This window comes from Phaenicophaeus curvirostris, chromosome 8 (assembly GCF_032191515.1).
Source record: "Phaenicophaeus curvirostris isolate KB17595 chromosome 8, BPBGC_Pcur_1.0, whole genome shotgun sequence".
In the NCBI taxonomy this organism is placed as follows: Eukaryota; Metazoa; Chordata; class Aves; order Cuculiformes; family Cuculidae; genus Phaenicophaeus; species Phaenicophaeus curvirostris.
In genome coordinates this window covers 11,942,969-11,966,226 of record NC_091399.1, presented here as the reverse complement: position 1 = coordinate 11,966,226, position 23,258 = coordinate 11,942,969, and the positions used below count along the sequence as shown (strand labels likewise).

The 23,258-nt window shown below is 39.6% G+C and overlaps 3 protein-coding genes across 4 annotated transcripts in view; 1 reads left to right on the top strand and 2 right to left on the bottom strand.

Annotated features, from left to right (window-relative positions):
- Window positions 1-2,908, bottom strand: part of CDC73 (cell division cycle 73) — a 113,668-nt gene extending 110,760 nt beyond the window's left edge. Inside the window, exon 1 of the mRNA XM_069862542.1 lies at window positions 2,701-2,908. Coding sequence (XP_069718643.1) covers window positions 2,701-2,831 — 131 coding nt within the window. The 5' untranslated portion in view covers window positions 2,832-2,908. The remainder of the gene's footprint in view (window positions 1-2,700) is intronic.
- A 1,275-nt stretch (window positions 2,909-4,183) lies between these two features.
- GLRX2 (glutaredoxin 2) lies at window positions 4,184-8,312 on the top strand. The gene is made up of 4 exons (XM_069862551.1): window positions 4,184-4,322; window positions 4,643-4,712; window positions 6,087-6,263; window positions 6,771-8,312. The coding sequence occupies exons 1-4, from the start codon at window positions 4,195-4,197 to the stop codon at window positions 6,888-6,890; spliced, it is 495 nt and encodes a 164-aa protein (XP_069718652.1). The 5' UTR covers window positions 4,184-4,194; the 3' UTR covers window positions 6,891-8,312.
- Window positions 8,267-23,229, bottom strand: RO60 (Ro60, Y RNA binding protein). 2 transcript variants are annotated; one of them, XM_069862540.1, is made up of 9 exons: window positions 23,012-23,229; window positions 20,155-20,755; window positions 19,419-19,639; window positions 19,031-19,177; window positions 17,557-17,694; window positions 17,137-17,253; window positions 16,303-16,416; window positions 15,678-15,824; window positions 8,267-14,427 (listed from the first exon to the last, which is right to left on the bottom strand). In XM_069862540.1, exons 2-9 carry the CDS (start codon window positions 20,732-20,734, stop codon window positions 14,275-14,277), a joined length of 1,617 nt encoding a protein of 538 aa, XP_069718641.1. In that variant the 5' UTR covers window positions 20,735-20,755; window positions 23,012-23,229; the 3' UTR covers window positions 8,267-14,274. The 2 variants fall into 2 exon arrangements, with proteins under 2 accessions (XP_069718641.1, XP_069718642.1); XM_069862541.1 differs by lacking the exon at window positions 8,267-14,427 and having other exon boundaries at window positions 16,310-16,416.
- Between the last annotated feature and the right edge of the window lie 29 nt (window positions 23,230-23,258).

The following is a 23,258-nucleotide window of genomic DNA, read 5'->3' as shown; positions in this document are numbered from 1 at the left end:
TTATTTTCTGCTCATCCATTTACCCTTAACCTGTGGGCATCAGGATTTTATTCATTTTTAACTGCTTTATTTCCTCTTTCATGTTTCAAAGCATGAATTGTTACAGAGGTATTAAAGGCCCATGTCTCATGCACAAAAGAAAGCAGTAATCTTTAAAACATCCAGGACTAGGCATGCAGAGTATCACACAAATTACAATACCCATGACCAGCTGTTCACTGTTCAAAACCTGCTCACCTGTGCACACAAGCCCCTCTGCTGGGTAAACAAAGCAAATGAGTTTCTCTGTGAGATTGATTCCTTCCTTCAGTTTTGAAACAAAGTCTATAATCACTTTTCAGGGACCACAAATCAGCCATTAGATCAAAGCACAGGAAACACCTCATCTTAGACCATCTAGCCTTCTTCATGTGCCAGCAGGAATATCCATTTAACAATTATGTGGAAGCTAACCTGGATTAAAATGAGTTTCTGTTTTTCCCCCGCCGGTTACTTTTAACCTGGCTTCGTTCCTCAGACCAGTTCATGGTTTGGCTGACACTTGTGCCAGCATATACAGAAAACAGCGCACGGCAGCACTGCCAACTGCTGCCAGCTTAGCTGCCCAAGAAGCCACAGTGTTAAATGTCAAGTGGGACTTCTTCTAATTCTAGTACGGACTGATTGCCACCACTGCTGTTTGGGCTTGCATTACTCTCTCCAGACTGGCAGCAGCGATGCAATTACAGCAACTGTGCTGTGCACACCTAAAACAGAAATCAAGATTTGCTGCGTGAAAGATTAAGTCACTAACAACCACTCCATGCAAGCACAATTTGGATCCTGCTGAATGACCCAAACGTAAAATAAAAACCACGAATCTTAGAAGTTTTTCAAAGCTTTTATTATAAGTCACTGCATGAGTCTGGCAATTATGTCAATTAAGAGCTCCTAAACTGTGGTGTCAAAATGGTTAAACACGGCTTGCAGAACTGGTGTCATTCTTATAATGTCTTCAGTTTATGGATTAAACAGACACAGTTCCACAGTGGTGCACAAGAAACATAAGCTCACCACAGTCTGATCCCACCAAAAGTTCAAAAGCTACTGGTCTGAACCAAGCTTTACCACCTAACTTCAAACAAAACTTCCCAAAACTCTAGAAGACAACTATCCCACAAGGCAAGGAGACAGAGAGCTATTATGAGGCTTCTGTCCTGAGCAGACTAACCTTGGCTCACCCACAGTTCCTCTTGACCATGAAGATAAACCTGCTTTAACGTACAGAATAAACGTTTTTCTCTCTAGTTGTTGCCATCTTGTCTTTTGTTAACAATTTTTGGGCCTAATCCAAACTCTCCTAAGCAGCAATAGAGTTCGGCTGGTATATCAGTTTCTCTGTTCCCTGCAAAAGAGCAATGAAACTTGTCTGTCTAGTTAGCCATTACTTGTCGCTCCTTGGGAAAAGCAGCCTGTAGCAAGGAAACCACTACCAGTGTCTACACAGCTCAGCAAAATAGAAACAAGACTTTTCAAGAATTTTAAGTTAACTACTTATGCAAATATTTTTTCGCCCTGTGCAGTCTACCTACCAGTATCCCCCACTCGGCCAGGAAGTGCAAATAAATCCCAGACGAGTTACTGAAAATTTGAAATAGATAATGAAACAGTACATTTCTAGTTTCAAATAGAGTGCAAAGTAAAATCAGTTAAAAAAATAAACTGTCTATAAGCCAACATAAACAGTTTTATTTTCTCTCTCTCTCAAACTAGAAGTCAGGATATTGGCTCAATACAAACACCCATGTCATAATCATTAAGATGAAACAAATAAAAAAAAAAATCCTGTTCACAGACTGAACCGGAACGTTTTTTGGCAAAGTCTGGAGGTTTTGCTTTTCCACCACACTTCACAGGATAATGCCCTCTCTTTGATCAGTACCGGAGATCTTCCCTATCTGATATTTAACAGTAACTATTACTTTCTCTTGGTTTGAAGCGAGACGTTGAAATTATTCTAGTTACAACGTTAAAAGCAAGCAGCTGCTAAATTCAGAGGAAGTGAGATCGAAGAATCCCCTTGCACTGTAAGCAATGCATACTTAGTACTAGAAAAATTCAACAGGTACAAACCCTCATTTTCCAGAAGTTTTCTAAAAACAACAATTTTACCTAAAATCACCATTTAAGCAGCAGAAAAGCTATCTCTGCTTGTCCGTTACGACGGGAACCGGGAAGGAACCTGCGTTGTGCCGGGCCGGGAAACCCGAACAGGGGCTCAGCTCCGCGGGGCTCCGGGAGAACGCGGGGGAAGAGGCCGCTCGGGCCCCACCGACTTCCCCGCACCGGGAAAACAAACTCCAGGCGCATAAACCGAGACACCGAGCGCCGAACGCCCGTTTTCCGCAGGAAACCCCGGGGAAGGCAGCCCCTGCCGTCTCACCGCAACAGCCCACGAGACGCGGCCCCGCGGCCACCGCCGGGTTCCGCGGACGGGGCGGGAGCCGCAGCGGCCTCGTCCCGGTCCCGCCGCCGGGAGCCTCCCCGAAGGGCCCAGCCCAAGCTCCTCGCCCGACGCGAGGAAGCGAGCGGGGAACGCAGCCGCGGTCCGCCCGCCGCCGAGGGCCGCCCCGCTCCCCGCGGCGCGGCGGAACACCCCTCCGGCTGCCCCGCAACTTCGGGGCAACTTCGCCCCGCGCCCGCCCCGGCCCCGGCGCTCACCCCCAGATGACATAGTTGGTCTTGACGTTCTTGGGCCAGGAGAACTCGCCGAAGATCACCTCGTCGCCCTTCACCACGATCTCCTTCTTCTGCGTGTTGTACTGCCGCAGCACGCTCAGCACGTCCGCCATCTTCGCACCGGAGCCGCCGCTCCGCTCCGCGCCGGCCCGGCCCCAACGCCGGCCGCGCCAGAGGCCCCCGCGACAGGCCCGGGGCTGCCCGCGCCAGCGCCTGAGCGCAGCCGCCGGCCGGGGGGCGGGGCCTGCGCTGTTGCTGAGGGCGGGGCGAGCGGCCCTGAGAGCGTCCCGGGGCTGCGCGGCAGCCGTCGCGGTGGTGACGAAGCCGCCGCGGAGAAGCAGAATGCGATTCCGCGGTGTGATCGCTGGAGCTCGTGAAACGATTGGAGCTGGAGGCGGCCCCCGCAGTGCGAGGCCCCTCATCCAAGCCGCCGCTGCCTCGCCCGGCCCGTGTCGCCCCGCGCGATGTGGAGCCGCGGCCGCCGTCCCGCCGCGGCCGGTTCCTTGGCACCAGCCGGGAACCCACTGCCACATTCCAAGAAAACATCGTAGCTCCGGTTTACTTTGCCATTCCAGGGTGCCTTCGTTACAGGCTTTAAACGGGAGTTTACAAAATAGTTGCCATGGTTTGCCTTGGGCACCACAGTGAGATTATTAACTGCTATTTTTACCACGAATTCAAGGTTCGATAAGAAATGTCAGAGAAACTGTTTTAACGTGGCATTAGATACCTGAGAGTTTTATCAATTGTACCGCAGATTAGGCGAGAAAATCACTACCTAAAATGAGAAAGCACGTTACCCTGCAGTAAAAGCGAAGCGTATCACACAGGTACAACGATTCAATTGTGGATTGTGACCGGTTTCAGAGTTGTAGTCTCACGGGTTGCACTGAATTCTATACCTTAAATCAAAATCAAATTGCAAAACTAGGTTTGACGAACTTGCACCACAGGTAAGTCTATTAAGGTTAAGAACATCAAGAAAGAGATGTTAGAGTCTTACAAGAGGAGCAAGATAAACCGTATCTGAACACACAACACGTAAGTAAGGACACTCGGTTATTTCCTTGCACTGTATTTTAGGGCACAGGAGTGACTGCTGAACTGTGATCTGGAGCATAACTCTGCGAAACTCCAGAGAGGAGCGGAGAAGGCTCTGCAGCCCTGAAATTTCTGTCTAGATCCCAGTTGGGAGACTCAGAGGATCTTCCACAGGTGCGCTGTTGCCTAGGCCACGCGTATCTGAGCAGCGATCAAGGAACAGCACCCAGGTACAGCAACAAGCGCAGCTTATGCTCAGGAGAACAGCCCCTCCCTGCCGCGCAGGGCGCGGAGCCGAGCCGGGCCCTGGAGCGGGAGGCAACACAGCCCTTCCGGGTGTGCGGCGCGCGCCGCGGGAGGTCCCGCCCCTTCCGGCGGCACGGCCCTGCCCGGTGCGCGGCGCGCGCCGCAGGAGGCCCCGCCCCTTCCGGCGCCATGGCCCTGCGGGGCGCGTGGCAGGGGGTGGCGGCTGTCGCGCTCCGCTCGCACCTCGGGCCCGGTTCGAGGCCGAGGGGACGGGACTCGCTCTCCGCCTTCCCACGCTGGGAGAAGCGGAGCAGCAGGTGCCGGGGCCGCCCCTTTTCCCAGCGGAAACAAACGCGGTCGGTTCTGCGCGGGCCCTGGAGCACAGCTCGGTGTCAGGGTTGGTGCTTGTATCTGTAGCCTGCGGCTCCCATCCCGCCTGCCTCAGCTTCCCGCAGGCCTGTAAGATCCGGTGCAGCTGCATGCAGCGCCGCCCAGGCAAACCTACGGCCAACGGAGAAATCGCTTTAACCGTTGAAACAGAACAGCATGAAGCCAGCCTCTAAGTTGTGAACTACAAAATGCGTCGTTTGTTTTGAAAGTTCAAATATCTGACTTAGATTTTTTTTTTTTCTTTTAGTTTTAGGATGGGGAGCAGCCTGCCTACCCCTTCAGGACTGTATAATGATACTGTTGCCAATCAAATACAGGTAACGTTATGCATGCAATTCTCCATCAGTTTTAACCTTTCTAAAAGCCACGGTTACTTAAAAGCTTTTCTGAGTTATACCAAAAAATGTCGTAAATAGTTCTGCATGTTGACCCTGATTCTTACATTTATTAAGCAGCACCGGCAGCATTGTTTATCCTGTGCCCTGGACCCTGATCGTCCTCTGCTGCATCAGTTTTATGTTTTTTTCAGACCTTTTCTCAAATTCACTATTGCTACCAATATTGGGGATTAAACCTGTAAAATTACTGATACCAAGTAAAGTAAACCATTTAAAATGTTGGTTCTTACAGTTAATCTACTGATACTAAGTGACAGTCACAAATCACCTTGAATTTGCAGTAAAGTAATAGGGGTGTTCCTTTCTTACTTCAGAACAGTTTTTGTCACTCTGCTTCCTACCAGCATGTCCTGTTTGCCTTGCGGACAGGGAAAGGGCTGCTAAATAATTGTAGGAGATGCAGCTTGTTTGGCACACTATAGGAGGTCTGTGACTAGACCAGAAGATGGTTCTGGGCTGGCACCACATCATGCCGGTCATACCACAATCATTCTGCTCAGTTCTGGAGCCAAGCACACAGATCCTACACAGCTTCACAGCTAACAGCTGTAGTTCTGGTAGAAACAGTTAATTCCAACTATCCTTGGTTTCTCTGCGCCCAGTCGTGAAAGTTCATAGCATTCCTGAAAGTTAGATACTGCAAAGTTTTAATAGATTCCAGGTATTCTACTTAAAGAATTGGGTGTAGAGTTTACTGAAGCTTAAATGGAGCAGGAGGAGGCAGCTTCTTCGACGTAGTACTTAAATCTGCTGAAGTTGTGCCTTGCTGCCTGCTGCAGTTGTGCACAGATGCTCTTTGTGATCTGGCCAAGGGCAACTGCACTTCTTGAGGTGTAGAGTCTGACTTTCCTGGTAGTGAGGTGGGAAGCAACGTGGGGTGGGTATGTTTTGCACACCCCCTATAGTGGTAGTGGCATCTTCTTGACAGGTGCCCTTGATTGAACCCACTGTTCTGCTCTTTGTTTTTAAAGAAAAGTTGTTCATTCCTTGTCTTAAGATTCTTGTGGCTTTAGATTAGAAGTGGGAAAAATTCTAGAAGCAAAACTAGCTTTTCACTTTACCTTCTTCTAAGTTTTTAAGAGTACAGTGTTTTGGAAGATTCGTCAGAAGTAGCCAGCCATTGCTGTAGCGTGGCTAGGAACTTCTCAAAGGACCCTGTTAAGAGTACCTAAAAAGCCTTTCACAGAGAGTAGTTTTCCTGCCTTTAGCAGATTTTTAACTTTGTCTTTTTTTCCATGAAGTACAGAGTTAAAACCAAGGCACACTGACTTGAACATTCTTTTGAACATACAGGAGATTATTTCAGACAACTGTGTGGTGATTTTCTCTAAAACAACGTGCTCCTACTGCAAAATGGCAAAAAAACTTTTTGAGGACATGAATGTAAACTATACAGCTGTAGAACTGGACATGAACACAAATGGCAGCCAGTTCCAAGACATTCTGGAACAGATGACTGGTGGCAGAACAGTAAGTGTATTTTCTTAGTAAGAACTTACTGATACTATACACAGTCTTCCTGGATTATGACCATATGTTCTTAATTTTTTGAGACAAGTAAACTTGGGTTACAAGCTCGTAAATTAAAGATAAGGATTAAAGAAGGATTCTGTACTGCTTTTTCCTCATAAGACCCTCTGGCTGTCCCTTTGAGGTGATCTTTTCCCCTACTGCCACTAAGTACCAAAGTCAGTTTTCATTTTGTATGTACATTTAATCCCTTGTGTTTAACACTTATCTTCTAACTTCTTAATTTTAAATCATCTCACTTGACTCAACTATTTTAATTTATTACAATCTCCCATATTGTGACTTTAGAGGGGCAAAGTTTCCCATCTCTTTAAATATTATGGAAACGTAGGAGTTGTACAGTAATATTAATAAGAACGTAACTTGTGTATACTAGAGTCCATATGGGCATGCTTAGATTTTTGTCTTTTTCCAAAAAGTAACATGCCATTTGCGTTTTCTTGATAGGTCCCAAGAGTGTTCATTAATGGGACCTTTGTTGGAGGTGCTACAGATACTAAACGGCTTCACGAGGAGGGCAAACTGCTTCCATTAGTTCATCAGTGTCAAGTGAAAAGAAAAGCTTGAATGGCTATCTGCCTTAGCATTGTCTTCCTCTGTATAAACACAATTTCAGACAAGTTAACATATTGCAGAGACACATTGCATCAGTTGGACTCGACTTCTACTCATGGATTTCTGAATCATGGATTATTCTCCAGCGTAGCCTTTATGGGCTTGGTGCTCTTGCCTCAGCTTTACCACAACCAAGACAATGATAGGAAACGTTATGTAACTCTTCAGGCTCTAAGCAATGTCATTTTATTGCTGTTACATCCTGATACTATGCTTTGGAGAAGTACAGATTATACAAAAAGAATCCTGTTGTTTGGTTGTTTTTTTTCGTCTACTAATTAGTTTGCTGTCTAGCTTTGTTCAAACAGTTAAAATAATTTATCAGTTTAATAGTTTCTTTAAATTTAAGTCTCCTCTGGACATGAAGCTGTACTCATGAAGAAAGTATGTAGCAAAGTAAGTTCATAGTGATGTATGCATGTCTGCCTCTTACATTTCAGTGTCTGATCACCTGGATACCAAACTGTAGATCCAGTTGCTACAGAAAATGAAATAAAGCAGCTCTAGGGGTAGGTAATTGCTTCCATCTTTGCTCTGCCCTATGACGTATATCAGTCTGTACACTGTCATTCAGGAATATCCTTCTGGGGGAGCCAGACACTTCACTGTCCCTGAAGCGTGCAGCTACAAACTACAGTATGATCAACGCTTATGAAACTAGAGACCAGTTAAAATGGGTCTGATATGCATAGAATTTATTTAGCACTTAATCTACAGTTAGAAAGCAGCTTACCAGCCATTTTATCTTGCAGCTAAATGTCTAAAAGAAATGTCTAAAATTCAATAGTTTCAGTACAACGTACATCCAAAGACAGACCAGGCACTGCCAAGACTCTTGATTACTTCAAGAAAGTTAATTTCTAAGTAGAAAACTATATCCCATTCTTCAGTAAAAGGGACCATTACACTATTAAAGGTGCACAGGTTAGAATAAAAACATTACTCCATGAATTTTTATTCACTTCTTGTGTATAAAACTGTTACTTCCCTTGCGTTCAGCACTGCGTGCCCCTGAATTACTTCCCCCAGAAGAAAAGCATCCCTTTTATCTCCAGTTAACCAGGACTGTAAAAGTATCATTTCAATTTGACAGCTTCATTTTTGTGATATGAGTTTGAAATAAGTTAAAGACTTCCTACAAATGATATGGCTTAAATATACACTTGCCTGCACTGTGCATCTTTAACGTGCAATGAGCTAATTAAACACACTGACTTTGTTATATTTCTATTATTGCCATTTACTGTATGCTGGTCGTTTCATCACTGCCTTATTAGAATTCTTTTTAAAAGGACACACTCATCAAGGTAAACACACAAAGGTGTATGTCTCCCTAAATTTATATTTAATAAAGCAATTTATTTTGCACATACAGTGGTAACCAAGTATTCTTTTTCTCTATGCAGAATTCTCGGAAAATTAACAATAATTTTGCACCTGAAAGATGGTAAATTTATCATGTAAAAATAGTAACAATAGCATGCAAAGGAATTTTTCAGAGACCTTTTCATTATGTCCCATTTAAAAAAAAAGTTCCAAAACAGTAGTCTAAAATAACCCTTTGAGTTCTAAGTTTCAGGAATCCTAGGGCAGTGTCACTTAAGGCAATATTTTACCCCCAACAGCGGAGAAAACATGCTGTATGCCTGCAGATCCAAGTGAGTGCCCATTTATTAAAGGTATGTCTTAAGGCACTCAAAGGGTTAATGATATTTCTTTGTAACCATATAAAGGCTCCCCACCCAAACAGTTTGTCATTAATTTCGTATCACTTCATAAAAAGTTGCAGCAAGACAGTGACTTCATTATGGGATGACACAAACATGTTATGTTAGTCTTTAAACATGACAGGGTAGTCGAAGTGTGGTTCTACTCAAGGAAAAAAAAAGAGATTGGACTGAAAAGTCATTAAAAATTACCACATTTTTTGCTTAGCATTGTCTCTAGGACAAAGCTCTTTATCTTAAAATAATGCTTACCCTGGAATTTGAATGTTAAAAAATTATCCACTAGAATATTCTATACTTTAAAAAAAACTGCACATCCAGCTTACAGAAAAAATGCAGAAGCTGGAAGTGAACATCAAGTTATTTTAGCAGACAGAGCCATGAATCAACCCATCTGTTGCCTCTGTACAGAATTATATTCAAAGAGTAGAACTGCACTTTTACAGGAGAATGTAACAGAAGAGATATATTTGTAACTAGTTGTGCTTAACTCTAAGAAGCTGGTAACGCTAAGAAAACAACTGTTTATATTCATTAATTGTTAATGAAGCATTTGTAAAAGTTCTCAACATACCACATGTATATATGCAAATATATATATTTAAACTTAAATTCAAATGCAGAAATACCTAAAGAAACCACGCTTTACAGTATCAAAATTATAAATCCAAACATAAGCACGTATATTTAAAGACACCATACCTTCTGTTGAAATTAGCTAATCTTAAATCTTAGCTTTTAGAGCAGCACATACATAATACACTGTCCTAGTGGTTTATCCTTCCCCCGTAACTCTGACTCAGCAATGTTGTGCACTACACTGTATCACAGTAAGATGATGCACTGCAAGTAGCCAAAAAGACCTGTAAACTGATGAAATGCTTAAAAAAGACCTATTAAAAGCACAAACGACAAATTATTCTTTGCTTAGGTTTATGTCTACATCCTATTCTTTGTTTTCTCTAATTAATACTGTGAAGAAGCTGCCCATTTTTCCAGAATATTAATTTAAATGCTTTCCTAATTCTGCATATAACAGCAGCTTCATAATATTGAACAGAATGGAAAGCTCCAACTTGCTGAACTAATTCTAGAAAAAAGCTTTAAATTTGGAAAGCCAATTTTAAGCAGTTATTTTGTTTTAAAAAACGTCATTCATAGGCAGATGTTGGATTTTTGTAAATGTACAAAGTATCCTTCTGCCACTAATCTTTACACAAAGTTTTATCAAAAAACCTGATGGATACAGCAAATTAAATATTTTATATAATCAAAGAAAAAAAGCTATCCAATTTTTTAAATTAAGATAAGTACTATGACAACAGTACTGGTATAAGTTATTTAGCTAAGCTAGCATGTTCAATGACAGCAATAAGAACAGAGGCAAAGAAAAGGAATGGATGAGAGGTTGTATGTGAAAAGAAATCTAAGTATAGGCCCAAGACAACAAGGAGATGGAAAAGCAGGAAAAAAGCCAACAATAAGAGGAAAAAGGAAGGGCAAAGCAAAAAGGTAATACGGGAAACAATATATGGGACTGGAACTAATGCTTCTGGTGTGCTGCCTGAGAGTTAGGTACCTGATCAAGCAGCACGGCATTTTGCAATGGAGAAAAATATTTTCCTAGTGTTTTTACAGACAGAACCATTATTAAAATACATTTCCAAAAATGCTGGTGTATTTTTTAAGCAAATATATATACCTCCTTGAATAGCCTTTCAAAGCCACACCCCTTTATGGGCCACAATTAATAATGAAAGAAAAACACCTAATGACTTATATTTAACAGCGGTTTTAGGCAGCAAGATATTTTAGGGGCAGTTACAGTAAACAATTTGACTGTTCCTGCTGACCTTAGATCTAAACTTCCTTTAGGACTTCTCCTTTATAAACATACAGGATTGTTGGTAAAGACCCCAGAGGTTGCCTGTCATCTAACTCTACAAGCATCCCAAACTCTCCTCCTCCTTGCTAGAGGTCTAAAATTCCTGATACAAAATTCTATTTCTTGGCAAAATTATTACTGTCTTTATGCAATTTATTAGCCAATACTGATGTATGCATTGCAGGATTTTTAAGAAATTTTGTGTGCCTTCTACCCTCTCCACATTCTTGATTGTGTCCCTTCCATGAAGGAACTTGACGTTCCTTGGAGCCATTCATGACAGAAGAATGTTTTGCCTCCACTGTGCTTCCAACCATTACATCCTTTTCTTCTTTCTTAAAGCTAAAGTCCCTGAAAACTTAGTCTTAAACATAATAGTCCAATATTTAAGAACTGTTAAGGGGATCACAGTGAAATGGCAGTCAAACTTAATCCATGTTAATACTTCAGATGACGGGAACCCTGTATTCACCCAGTGTACAGCTGCACTCTACATTTAGACATTATTTTACTAAATATTTTGAATAAAATTAACTATTTTTAAACTTGTCCCTGTTCAATTTTTACTGGTAAACTGCAGTGCACAATTATAGCCCCATCTTTGTTTTGTTAGTCAAAGCGTTCCTCTAACACGTTATTAACTTGAAAAAGTCGGTGTCTCCTCTCTGATGAAAGGTTAGAATATTTATTGCATATTCAACTAATGTTTAAGCTTTGCAACTTTGTCTCAGCCCACTATTTATTTTTTTAATATTACGGTAATTATTGCCTCTTTACATGTCCAGATATTGTTTTGGAAATTATCAGTTTAGTAACTGGAGACTAAAATCAGGGCAAATTTATATTACAGCAAATGAGTCATGCTGTTCCGTAAAATTCAATATATGGGCAGACAATAGATCCAGTCTATGGAAAAAGAATACACATCATCATTCTTCTATGTCTCTTACTGTAAGATAATAACAAAACTATACTGAAAACAGTAGAAACACGTATCAACACACTATAAAGTTTCAGCTCTCAGCATTTACTGCAGCTTCCTCTCTCTCTCTGAAACTCTTGAAGGAGGAGATGACAACATGATTTCACCAGTACTAATTGTACATGGGATAACCAACCCACTTAGAATATTCTATTTCTAACAAGATTTTTTTAGCACTAAGATACAGTATTTGGGAGTATATTATGTACTCCAGCATGGATGACTTATCTTTAACATAGTGCATGGCTATCCAGCATCAATAGATAAGAGGGAGCTACATTTTCTGTAAGTTCTACTGAAAAGTTCACCTTCACTTACACTCTAGTTCAAGGAACTGTATTTTAAACTGGACTGCTTTCAAAGATGCAACACTACTATAACCGTTCATTCAGTTTGTTAGTAACTAGTCTAATCTTTTTTTACTTGCAGTACATTTGTGCAATTAACTGCACAAGTTTACCTGAAATATCTTTCTAAGTCTTCATCTTATATTTAGTAAAAAATACCTCCTATTACTTCACAAATACTACTTCAAGTAAGAAAAAGTACTTGCAAAAGATACTTATCTATCACTTACTTTCAACATCTCTAGCCTAGAAGGAAACATCTAATTAGATGTTTGACTACTGTGTAGTTTAAACCACATTACTACCAAAAAACAACTGCAAAACATGAGTGTATTTACTTGAAGTAATTATTAACACGTATTGAGCAAATTACTCCCCATATTCATAGTGTTTATTTAAAAAGGAGACTAAAAGTGTTACGAAAGTTTTCATAAGAAGTGGCTAATTTTCTTTTTCACACTTGAAGTGCTACGTTTCAGCTTTTGTAGGAACACTTGCTTTTTTTTTTTCAGATGTCACCTGACAAGCTGGTGGCAGCCCTGCATCCTTCAAGCATTCTATCAGACCTGTATCATATGAGCAGTGTTAATAAAGAAGTAGTACATTCATGCCCACAGAAGGTAAATTCCTACCATTTAAGCCATGGTTTTAATGTCAGAAAATACTTCCCTCACAGTTTTGATTTATCCATTATGGTGAAGTCTAAGTTCATAGCAGAATACCTTCAGTAACATAACTTCACATTTTAGCACCAAGGGAGACCTCCATCTATGGAATGCAAGCTCTGAATTTATAATCAGTACGTATGAAGCATGATGAAAAGTATTGTAAGTATCAGAAGTGTAATATAAACTTGAATTTTACATATAAATGCTTGGGATTTAGGCAGAAAAAGATGGGTCTTACATGTCATTTACCACAACTGGGTTATTCTTAGAAATCCTAATTATTTTCTAACATCAAATATGCTGTTTAAAACAGCCAGAATTAGCATAAAAGAAGCTGACATAAGTATGTCTTAAGGGGAAGTTGTAAAAGCATCACTAAAAAAACTCTCATTTTCTAAGATTGTGATCTATTCAAGAGATCTGTTAACTTCCCCCCTATACACACCATATATAAAAACACACAGAATTAAATAGATATACACATGAATTGCTATCAGTTCTTGTTCCAAAGTGATAAGATATTCCCTAGCTTTCGCCTTACACTCTTAATATCAGACTGAATTAAAAAAAAAATAAAAATCCAGTTTCTATCACTTCCTAAACAAGAGTTTGAGAACATGAAGGAGGCAACTGTACATTTCATAAAAGTTTTAACAATTGGTCACTATAAACCAGAGGTAGTTTTGAAAAATGTTAGCTTGAAATAATTTAAGAAAATTGGAAGTAATGTTAATCTACAAAGATTTTTAAAAATGAGATACTCTCTTGTCAGGCAGATCACTTCTATATTATTGAATACATTCTTTTGAAAAAAATGAAAAATGATTCTGCTTTGTTACCATTCAGCATTCTAGAAAAGGCCGAAACACATGAACTTGTTGGTCTTCCTCACTGGAAGTGTGCTGATGCTTCCTGAAGTTTTAACACGGACCTAGCCATTTCCAGTATCTTTTTCTAGTAAAAAAAAAGGTTTTAGAACTTCCTGTAGAGCATATTAATTATAAAACAGTGCTACTGAAACTGTATTGTACAGAAACTGCCCCACAGTTTAGACAGAGAGAATTACACTTTATTCCTGAAAACCCATATGATAATCTGGCTTTAAAATATTAGCATGAGCTATTCTACCTTCAGTTTGTCAGTATAAAATTTCACTGGATAACTTTTATACTGCATCACAGTCATGTGGTCTCACATGTGCCAGAAAATACCTCTCTTGTAGATTTGAAGTGTAACAATGCAAACTGTTGAAAATTAGTAATTTGTTTAAAATAAAGATGAAAAAAAAAGCCTAAAGAAAAATTCCTTTCAATGAAGTTGCTGTTAAGCTAATATTATTAGGGATACTAAACCCATTTTTTCCTGCTCCATCCTATTTATCAACAATCTATTCTTGCAAACAAGCATTCCACAGCAATGCGGGTTGGGGGGACAGGGGAAATTAAAAATCCCTCAGTATTTTCAATCTATTGTAAATGAAATTATGTATCGTGTAATCCTGTAGCTACTTTTAGCAAACTTCCCACTGTTCTTTTAAATTGTGTGCAACAGGAAAAAAGAGAAAACAGATTTCTCATCTGCTTTTCTGGTTTTCCCTTCACAAAATGTTATCATTCTGACATGTATATAGTGTGCCATATTCTAATAACATATATTCGGCTGGGAATTCCCAGGGTGAAGTCTGTTGTCAGCAATGGACCCACTGGGAAGCCCAGATGCCTAGAAAATTAAATCAAATCCAAAGCGAAGTTTCGAATAACATCCAAAGCTCCTGCATCAAAGCCACATATATCCAACATGCCTCTGTCATCTGGATCTGCAATCGTAAAACCATTGGAGGTCATTCCACAAACAATCAATTTAGCAGGAATTCCCATTTTCTAAAGGAAAGACAAAAAAAAAAAAAAATCAGAACACAAATCTACAGAAACTTAAACATGCCAGACAGACAAATCATACTACCTTGCTTGCATAAACCGCTGTCTAAAAAGACATACAGGTGGAAACATGATATACCATAAGCAGAATGCAGACTACCCATTAACATTGTATTTAACCTGCAGTAAATTTGTAATTATTTCCATTTGATTAAACAATTACGTATATTAGCACAACTTTCTTGCAATACTGATGCATACATTACTTCAAACATTGCATTTGCTATTCTGCAGTTCATACTGACAGAAAACGTTCAATAATTGTTATCTAAAAGGAGTCAAGAATGCGTTTTTGTCTAAAGCAAGGATTTACAAATGTTGGCTGAACAAATAAAACAGCTGTAGCCTGGACAATTCTACAAAATGAGCTGGTATCGCAGGTTTACACCCAAGGTAAAGCAAAGCAAGGGGCGTGAAGGCCAGAGCACAGGAACTCTTTGTTTAGAGAACAAATTTAGGAATTGGAGCTAAACCACAGCGGTCAAGTTAAAGATTTCACATGGGTGAACGTGATATGAAGATTCATGTCCATACATACATGCTGCCAAAAAGTATTTTTTGAAATTAAAAAAAACCAAAAAAAACAACCAGTTCCCTTAAAGCACAAAATTTTGTTTGCTGATTAAATAAGAGTTTCTAATAGTAATGTGCTTGGAGAAGGTATTTTTCTTTACCCTATCTCAAAATTCTGAAGCTGCACAGTTTAAAGTAGCCCCTTAAAAACATAATGAACTTTCTTCACAACATATTATCACCTCATCTTATTGCCAGCTTCCCTGCAGGCCTATCTTTATTACCTTATGAAAACTTTGTGGTATCTACTGCAGACATCAGAATTAAATTTATTCTGTGAGCCATATTTCATTCTGCAAAGACTTCCTATGAAAATCTCATTCACTCAATTACACGCGGAATGCAGAAATTAATACATTCCCTGAATATCAAACAAATTTTCATTGATACTGCAGTATGCTGAGCAGTGTGGGATAATTACAAGTTCTTTTAGTAATTGAGTGGTCTTAGATATGTGCAATTAGTGCTATATGTGCACTAATTCTGCCTAACTGGAGTTTTTAAAAATAAGTATTTATTTACTGAAAAAACACAACTAGTTCAGTCTCCAAAACATTTTCAGAACTACAATTTATTTTGCACTGCATTCATCAGTTATGAACAGTCAGAAGAATATATACCTCTCTGTACTCTCTCAGAGCTGTTGCAGGATGAGTATTTCCAGCAAAGGTCTCGTTATCAGTAAATACAATGAAAACATCAGCAGCCGTCTGAGTTTTTTGAGCCCATATCATTGGAAGTGAACAATCAGTAGTACCCATTGGAATCTTAAAGAAAAAAAAAATATACATGGAACACATTAACACAGAAATTAGCAAACCATGGAAAAATTACTTTGTATGGAAGCTTCATGTTTATCACACACAGAGACTTCTTCATTAAACAACAACTTGCTTAATTTAATTTCACTTTTTTCCAGACTTTTTTTTTTTTTTTTTTTAATATTCTTTCCAAACTAACTCACTGTGACTTAACACTGCCATTCTAAGTTGTAATGTTTACTATATGGCAGCTAAAATAATGACACTTGCTTGACTTCCCTTAAATAAAAGGGAAGGAAAAAAGATGACCAGTGTTTTAGATGCAGACTAAACACAGTACTAGAAACCATTGTGAAGAAAATACAAGGTAACTGCTGAGACTTCTAAACTCTGATGTTAGCAACAGCCAATTCCCAAATTTTTGGTTTGTTTGTCTGGGTTTTTTTTGTTCGTTTGTTTGTTTGTTTGTTTTTGTTTTACATACTTCATACATTTTCACTAATACTTGAGGTAACGTCATATCAGCCGTCACTGGGCAAGGGACCATTTCATGTGAAAAGGCAACAATATGGGAATCCTTCTCAGTACGTGATACGACCTGAGAAAGAAGACAAAAATAATTTAGTTACACTATCCAGCATTTTTCATGTTTGAATCAAGTCATTCCCTACCAAACACACAACATGACATCCTTCTGTACATAAGTCAGCACGGCTCCTCATATGCACTAATGCTTCACTCTACGCTTTAAATATTCTGTAATATAACTGCAAATAAGCACTGCAAAAATCATAACTAAAGGCTGCTTTTATTACTGTAAGTAAAGTACTCTATATTTCTTCTCACCCCTCTGACATGAAACACTAAACATTTTTAAACACAAAGTTCAATTTCTCTAGAATATAAATGCATAAGAAGCTTGAGAATATCAAATTGAAAGGCAAGCAAGTGTGGTACAAAGGTTGTATTGATAACTGAAATGCAAACAAGATTTATCCCAGAATTTCTTAATCTGATCTGTATTAGTCTATGAACACCATTGAAAGAAATTAACATGTATTTTCAGCTAAGATAAGCAAAAAAGCAGCCTAGACCACTTTGATTTACACTAGAAACCAACTTCAAATTGATCTTTCTGAATTTGTCTGCCAGTAGCTTTAAGCATCTGGTCTACCAGTGAGACAGAAGGTCACACCTTCTGAACCCAAAAAATATTATAGAAGAGTTTCCTTCTGATTTCTAACCAGCATTAGAGCACCTTTGTATCAAAAGAGCAGCTCAAGCTGCAAATACTTATAAAAGGGGTTTAATGCCTCACCATACACATCGCTGCTGCAACTGTGCTAGCATTAAGCACGCTGCCCAAAACTTTTTGTGTCATTGATGCACTAACATCGACCGCAAGTAAGAAGCGTTTTCCTGTTGGTTCAATTGTCTAAAAGAAAAAAAAAAAAAAAAAGGTACACATAATTAATACACTAATTTCCTTCTTCTGCTTTCAACCCTGGAAGTGGAGCTTCTTTTTACTTTTTCTGGGGTAACATTAGGACAATAATATTGCCCAAAGCTGAATATATCATGAAGTTTTTATTCTTTTTTTAATGAAATCCCAATTCCTAAGACTTTTGTTATAAAGTTTCAGAATTATTATTCACATGGAACTTTTCTTGGCCATTTTATAACCTTTCAGAAAACCGAGAGTTCTTAAAAAGCTTAACAAATTGAAAAACTATACTACCTGGAAAGTTTTGTAAAATGAAGCATCTAAAGCTTCTAAAATGTCTTCATCAGGACGCCACCAAAGCTTTCCTCTGCTACCACGTCCAGCTTTATAGGTTTGTAATGCAACCAAAATATGGAATGGATGTATTCTACCCTATAGAATAAAAAAATCAACAGTAAGCTTTTGAAAATCTGTACTCCTTCAAAAAAAAAAACAAACAAAAAAAAACTGTAGCAAATTAATTCATGCAGTTTTACATAGCTGTTGTATGAACTGATAGTGTCCATTATTGGTAAGGGACTTCATTCCCTTTCCAGAATCCTCCAATAAATTCCAAATGTTATGTTACACCTTCACCAGAATTTTGGTAAAATTTCACAGCTCTCTCTGTGATTGTCCAGTACAGTAAGAGAAAGTCCAGGTCATGATGAGGGGAAAGGAGTTGAGCTAGGAAAAGAACAAACCTAAAACTAATTTTGTATCAGATAAAGTAAAATTGTACAAAGAAACTATTTTCAGAATATAGCATTAATTTTCCTCTTACTACAAGAAGAGAGTTCAAACATTTTCATATTTTTTTGCTTTCTCTACACAAACCAAATCCGTGGCACGTTAAGTACCACGTTTGTTTTACTGTTTTATCAACTTTTTGTTATCTTTTTCATCAAGAGGGATTTTGGTCTTAAAAACTTCAGCAAATCTGAACGCCTGCCAGTTGTCTTTTTTCCATCAAGGTACTGTGTCACTATCTTCACTCTCCCTTCTCCAGTGCCTCAGTGACTATGTATGATTGAAGAAGAAACCAGAGAACTGGAAAAATAGTGGGATGGGAAAAAAAGGAATCTACTGTTGTCCTCCTCAGTTCAACTATAGTTTTGTAGATAAAGTAAAGTATCCTGATTTTAATCCCCCAACACACAAAACTATTAGAAAAAGCTACTTTTCTTCTCCATCTCCCATTAAATTCCTGAAACTCCGTTCTCCCTTTTGGGAACCTGCTTTTCCCTTTTATTTTCTCATGTCTTTGATGGATAGTAAAGCAAGATGAAAGGAGAAAGTCTCTTTGTTCCATCTTTTTACCTCCTAGCTGCTGTGCTAGTTTCTTCCTTTATTTACTAGAATCCTAAGCAAGTGACTTCCACTCATTTTTTAGGCTTGTATTACTTAAATTACAAGACTCAAAAGCAATGGATGAACCAATAGACAAAACTTGCCACAGCCCTAATTTAAGAAAAGATCCTACCGATCAATATGCTGATTTTGTATAAAAGATTCAGAATTGGAGAAAGGAGAGGAAAAAAATGAGAAATTATAAATACAAGCTTTAAAATAAAGGTGCAATTATCTGCTGCTGTTTTTTAAGGGGATAAATTGCACATTTCCTCCAAAGAGCGTCCTTTCTATTTTGTAATGGGGTTGCTTGAAGAATACAGTGTAGAAACAGGCTAAAAACCACAATGGCTGGCGCTGATTATGAACAAGTTCTTACCTTTTTTAGCAGTTTCTCATTTCTTAGTCTTTCACATACTATTGCCACTTCTGAACCTCGTGGTTCAAGTACTGAATTTGCTGTCAGCTTTCCTAAATTTCTTAACAATGCAGAAATGGACATCTCCTTCAGCAGTGCCTTCCAAACCTACGATCAAGGAAAGAGAAGGAAAAAAAAATATAGATTCCCAAACCACAAGAACTGACATCTGAACATTAAATAAGTGTATTTTAAAATAAATGCACAAGTTAAATGAAGATCTTCATTAGTTTAAATTACTTGAAAAACAGCATCAGGGCTACTTTTTATTGAAAACTAGACTTAAGAGTTACTCTAAAGAGAAAACAGTTACTCTAAAGAGAATACAAATCTAATGAAGTTTACCTACCTCTTTAGATTTCAAATGATTTGTCAGAAGATGCTCTCTAACTAGGCCATATTCCTCTATTAAATGCGTAACTTCCAATTCATCTTTTGTATGTTTTACTTTCTCCACAGCCTCCAGATATTTTAAGAGTTTTTCAGTCTCAGCAGAAACTGCTTTGTCTTTATAAGCCTCCTGGACATCTTTCCACCCTTTGGTAATATATTTAGTAACTATAGCAAGTCCTATTGAAAAGAAAAATATTTTCCAACCAGATTACCATCTTTATACTGGCATTTATCATTCCAACAGGCAAATGAGTTAGCTGGTTTCATTCTCAGACCTGCCAATCAGCTATGAAAAAAAGTTTAGCCACAGAAAACTTAGAACAGTAGTTTTAAACACTACATTATTCTCCTTAGAAGTAAGAAGCCTTACATACTTGAGCGCAACGAATCTTCCCAAACAGCAAAAAAGTGCCATTTCATAATTTGTAAGCAAATTGGAACAAGTTAAGGGAATGGTATCATTTTACCTTCTCCTGACATAAGTGAAGAAAAAGAAGGAACAAACTATTTACCTTGAAGATAAGCAGGTCAATTTCTGATATGACCATTCATGATTTTAAGGTACAATTTACAGGATAACATCACCAAGAAATATCATCAGTCTACAATGGTACTTGGGTTTGCAAAATAGTTCCACAGTAAATATAAAAGGTTTACAACACAGTATTTTCAGGTAAATAAAAATTTATTACCTTCACTGGCAGGTTTTAGGTGGGACAACCTCAGAAGATCTTTATGAGACCAACCACTTCTTTGTTTATATTTTGTAACTGCTAAAGCAACAGCCATGTCATTCTTCCCATTGTACCAATCTGCAACAGCTTTCCTCAGTGCACGGCCCCACATGCCACATTTCATGCCCTCCTTCAGATCTTTTTTAAACTGGATGAAAGTAAAGAGATGGGTTGGAATGCAACACACCTCTGGAACAGCTTTAAACGCAGCTTGTTTTGTTTTCGCATCAGAACACTGTGAGCAAATTGCAAGAGCAAAAAGCAGGGGCTCCTGTTTTGCTGCTCTGCCTTCTTGACTAAATGTCTTTATTTCTTGGACAACTTCACAACCTCTACCCTCTTCAATCAGTCTTATTAAAGCTTCTGCATTTTCAAAGCCCAGCTTCTGCTCCTTGATGCAGTAAGTACCACCTTCTGAACCAAAACACAAGAAACGCTGTAGTCTGTTCATATCAGTGACATGCCACACATAACTACTTTCAGAGTTTGGCACCTGCTTTTCATTCAGTGGTTGCACTTGGTTTTCTTCGTCCTCCATTGCTTAACACTTCCAAGAAGTCTGTTGAAAGAATAATGAAGTTCATTAAGAACTATTGTGCAACCAGATCAAACAAAAAAGATCCAAGTTACAATGGTAACAAATTTATTTCCTTAAAACCAACTTAGAAACTACTTAACCTCAACACGTGGCCCATAGAAAAAATGCACTAATGTATTACATCATCTTCTTAGGTAGGTTTTTGGATTGCATTCTAGATTGCTCAAAACTCAGATCTTCTACTCCATTTTGATGAAGAATTAGTAATACTGACCAACTGAAGAAATACGAAAGAAGACCTAAATACTGTTTAGTCAGAGTTTAAAACTGGTGGGTTCCAGTGAGATTCAGAAAACCAGTTTTTAACAACTGACAGCAGATCAAGAAAAAATTTATTATAGGCTTAAATAGTCTGCTGTTTCACTTAAGATCCAAGAAAACACACAGACACAACCTGAAGATACTTAACTCACAACTTTTTTAACAAAAAAAATTGTAACAAATTCTGTACAGTTTTTACATTTGAGGTTAAGAAGCAAGGAAACAGTACAAATATTAAAATCCTTCAGGTCTTTCCATGTATATACTCTTGAGTTGCAAGCGAGTTCAGTTGTAGTATCTGTAAGCAACAACACTGCTCTTACTTGGAGAGCATTTGGCATGGTAAAATGTGCTGTCTGCATCCAGAATTAAACAATAAATAATCATCGGTGCTCCTATTATATTCTTCATGCTACTAAAATTGTAAAAGTAGAAGGGATTTTTTTATACATATATTCTAAACACTATATAAATTAATCTGTAAGTAAAACATGGCTTTGACTGGTCTGAAACAGCCTATACAGCACTTGCATCTTGATTGTTAAGTCAGTATCTTTATGTTGCTGTACTATAACATGATTGAGTTTTCTAAGTTAACCTCTTATTTTCTATCACTTTTACAATTCACCCCTGGTTTTCCTAAGCTAGAAAATGTCTGACAGCACAAGTTTCAGGTACATAAAAAAAAAAAATACAAAAAGCTCAAAGCTTTACTAGAACTACAGGTTCTAACCCAAGTTCTTACACTTAGCTGCCATACCGACAATGATGAATCAAACTTTGCAGCGAAAAACATATGGGATTAAACTTTGACCAAGTCAGATCTTTTATGAAAAGAACGCATTTCCATTCTAAAAAAAAATACTTCAAATTGCCTTCAAATACTTAAAAACGACATACTCTTCATTCCATAAGAAACAGTATTCTCCCACTCTGCTCTCAAAATTCTGTATAAGCATTGAACTAAAGATTTTAAAAAACAGGGTTTATTTTACTGAACAAAAAGAGATGATAGTTGTCACAGGGAGCTATGGCTGTAGCAGAACATACCTGCGCTACGGCACTACGGCAGTGCTTTGACAACAACCTATAATCTTGTACTTCAGAAAATAAGCATCTCTGCCTCACAGCAGTGCTTGGGCAATATTTCCCAAATGACACATCATAGAATCACTATGTTGGAAAAGACCTCATAGATCATTGAATCCAACCATACCTATCTGCCACTAAATCATATCTACTCATCTTTTAAAAACCTCCAGGGATGGTGACTCAACCACCTCCCTGGGCAGCCTGTCCCAGTGCCTCATGACGCTTTCTGTGAATACTGTTTTCCTCATTTCCAGTCTGAACCTCCCCTGGCGCAGCTTGAGGTCATTCTCCCGCGTCCTCTCACCTGTCACTGGGGAGAAGGGCCCAGCACCCGCCTCTCTACAACCTCCTTTCAGGAAGTTGTAGAGAGTAATAAGGTCTCCCCTCAGCCTCCTCTTTTCAAGGCTAAACAACCCCAGTTCCCTCAGCCGCTCCTCCTATGGCCTGGTCACCAGCACAAACACAGCACAGGAGACCCAAGACTACAAGAACCGCGTAAAGTGCTCTAAAAATTCTATTGTAGAACTTGCTTAAAAGTCTATTTGCTTAGAAAGCATATTGATTAAAAAAAAAAAAAAAGAGACGTCTTAGCTGATGCAAAGCAAAACTATGAGCAAAAAGCATCAGGAATCGAGACCGGAAAATCCGCGAATGCGGCTGCCGATTCCTCTAACGATGACAAACACCAGGAGCGACGAGGCAGACGAGCAACCGTAAGCGTCGCGGCCTCTAATCCCCGGACGGCGTTTCCCACGCCCAGGTGACAAGCATTTACCGGGACGGCCTCTCCGCCTTCCTCCGCCGCCCCCGGGCTGGGCCAGCCCCCCCCGACCCCCTCGCCGCTCCCCGGGAGGCGCCACTTGCCTACGAGACCCGCCCCCTTTCCGATACGGAGCCGCGGCGGCCGCCGAGCGACGAGGAGGGGCGGGCGCGGGGCAGGCAGGGCCGGGCGGGTCCCGCTCCCGCCGCCGGAGACTCCGCGTCTCCCGCAGCCCCGCCCCGGCCGCATCGCCGGGACCCGGATGGGACCGCGCCCCAGTGCCCGGATGCAGCCGCGCCGCCAAGTCGGAGCCGCCGCGAGGCAGGGGCTTCTCCCCACCCCCCGCCGCGC

Bases quoted from the DNA above. Each gene is read 5' to 3' on its own strand.
- GLRX2 (XM_069862551.1), top strand. From the start codon at position 4,195: ATGGCCCTGCGGGGCGCGTGGCAGGGGGTGGCGGCTGTCGCGCTCCGC. The intron at 4,713-6,086 runs GTAACGTTATGC...TTGAACATACAG, and splicing joins CTGTTGCCAATCAAATACAG to GAGATTATTTCAGACAACTG. The intron at 6,264-6,770 runs GTAAGTGTATTT...TTTTCTTGATAG, and splicing joins AGATGACTGGTGGCAGAACA to GTCCCAAGAGTGTTCATTAA.
- RO60 (XM_069862540.1), bottom strand. From the start codon at position 20,734: ATGGAGGACGAAGAAAACCAAGTGCAACCACTGAATGAAAAGCAGGTG. The intron at 16,417-17,136 runs GTGAGGCATTAA...CTTCTTTCTCAG, and splicing joins TTGCAGCAGCGATGTGTATG to GTCGTATCACGTACTGAGAA. The intron at 15,825-16,302 runs GTATGTAAAACA...TTTTTCTTTAAG, and splicing joins TATTAGTGAAAATGTATGAA to ATTCCAATGGGTACTACTGA.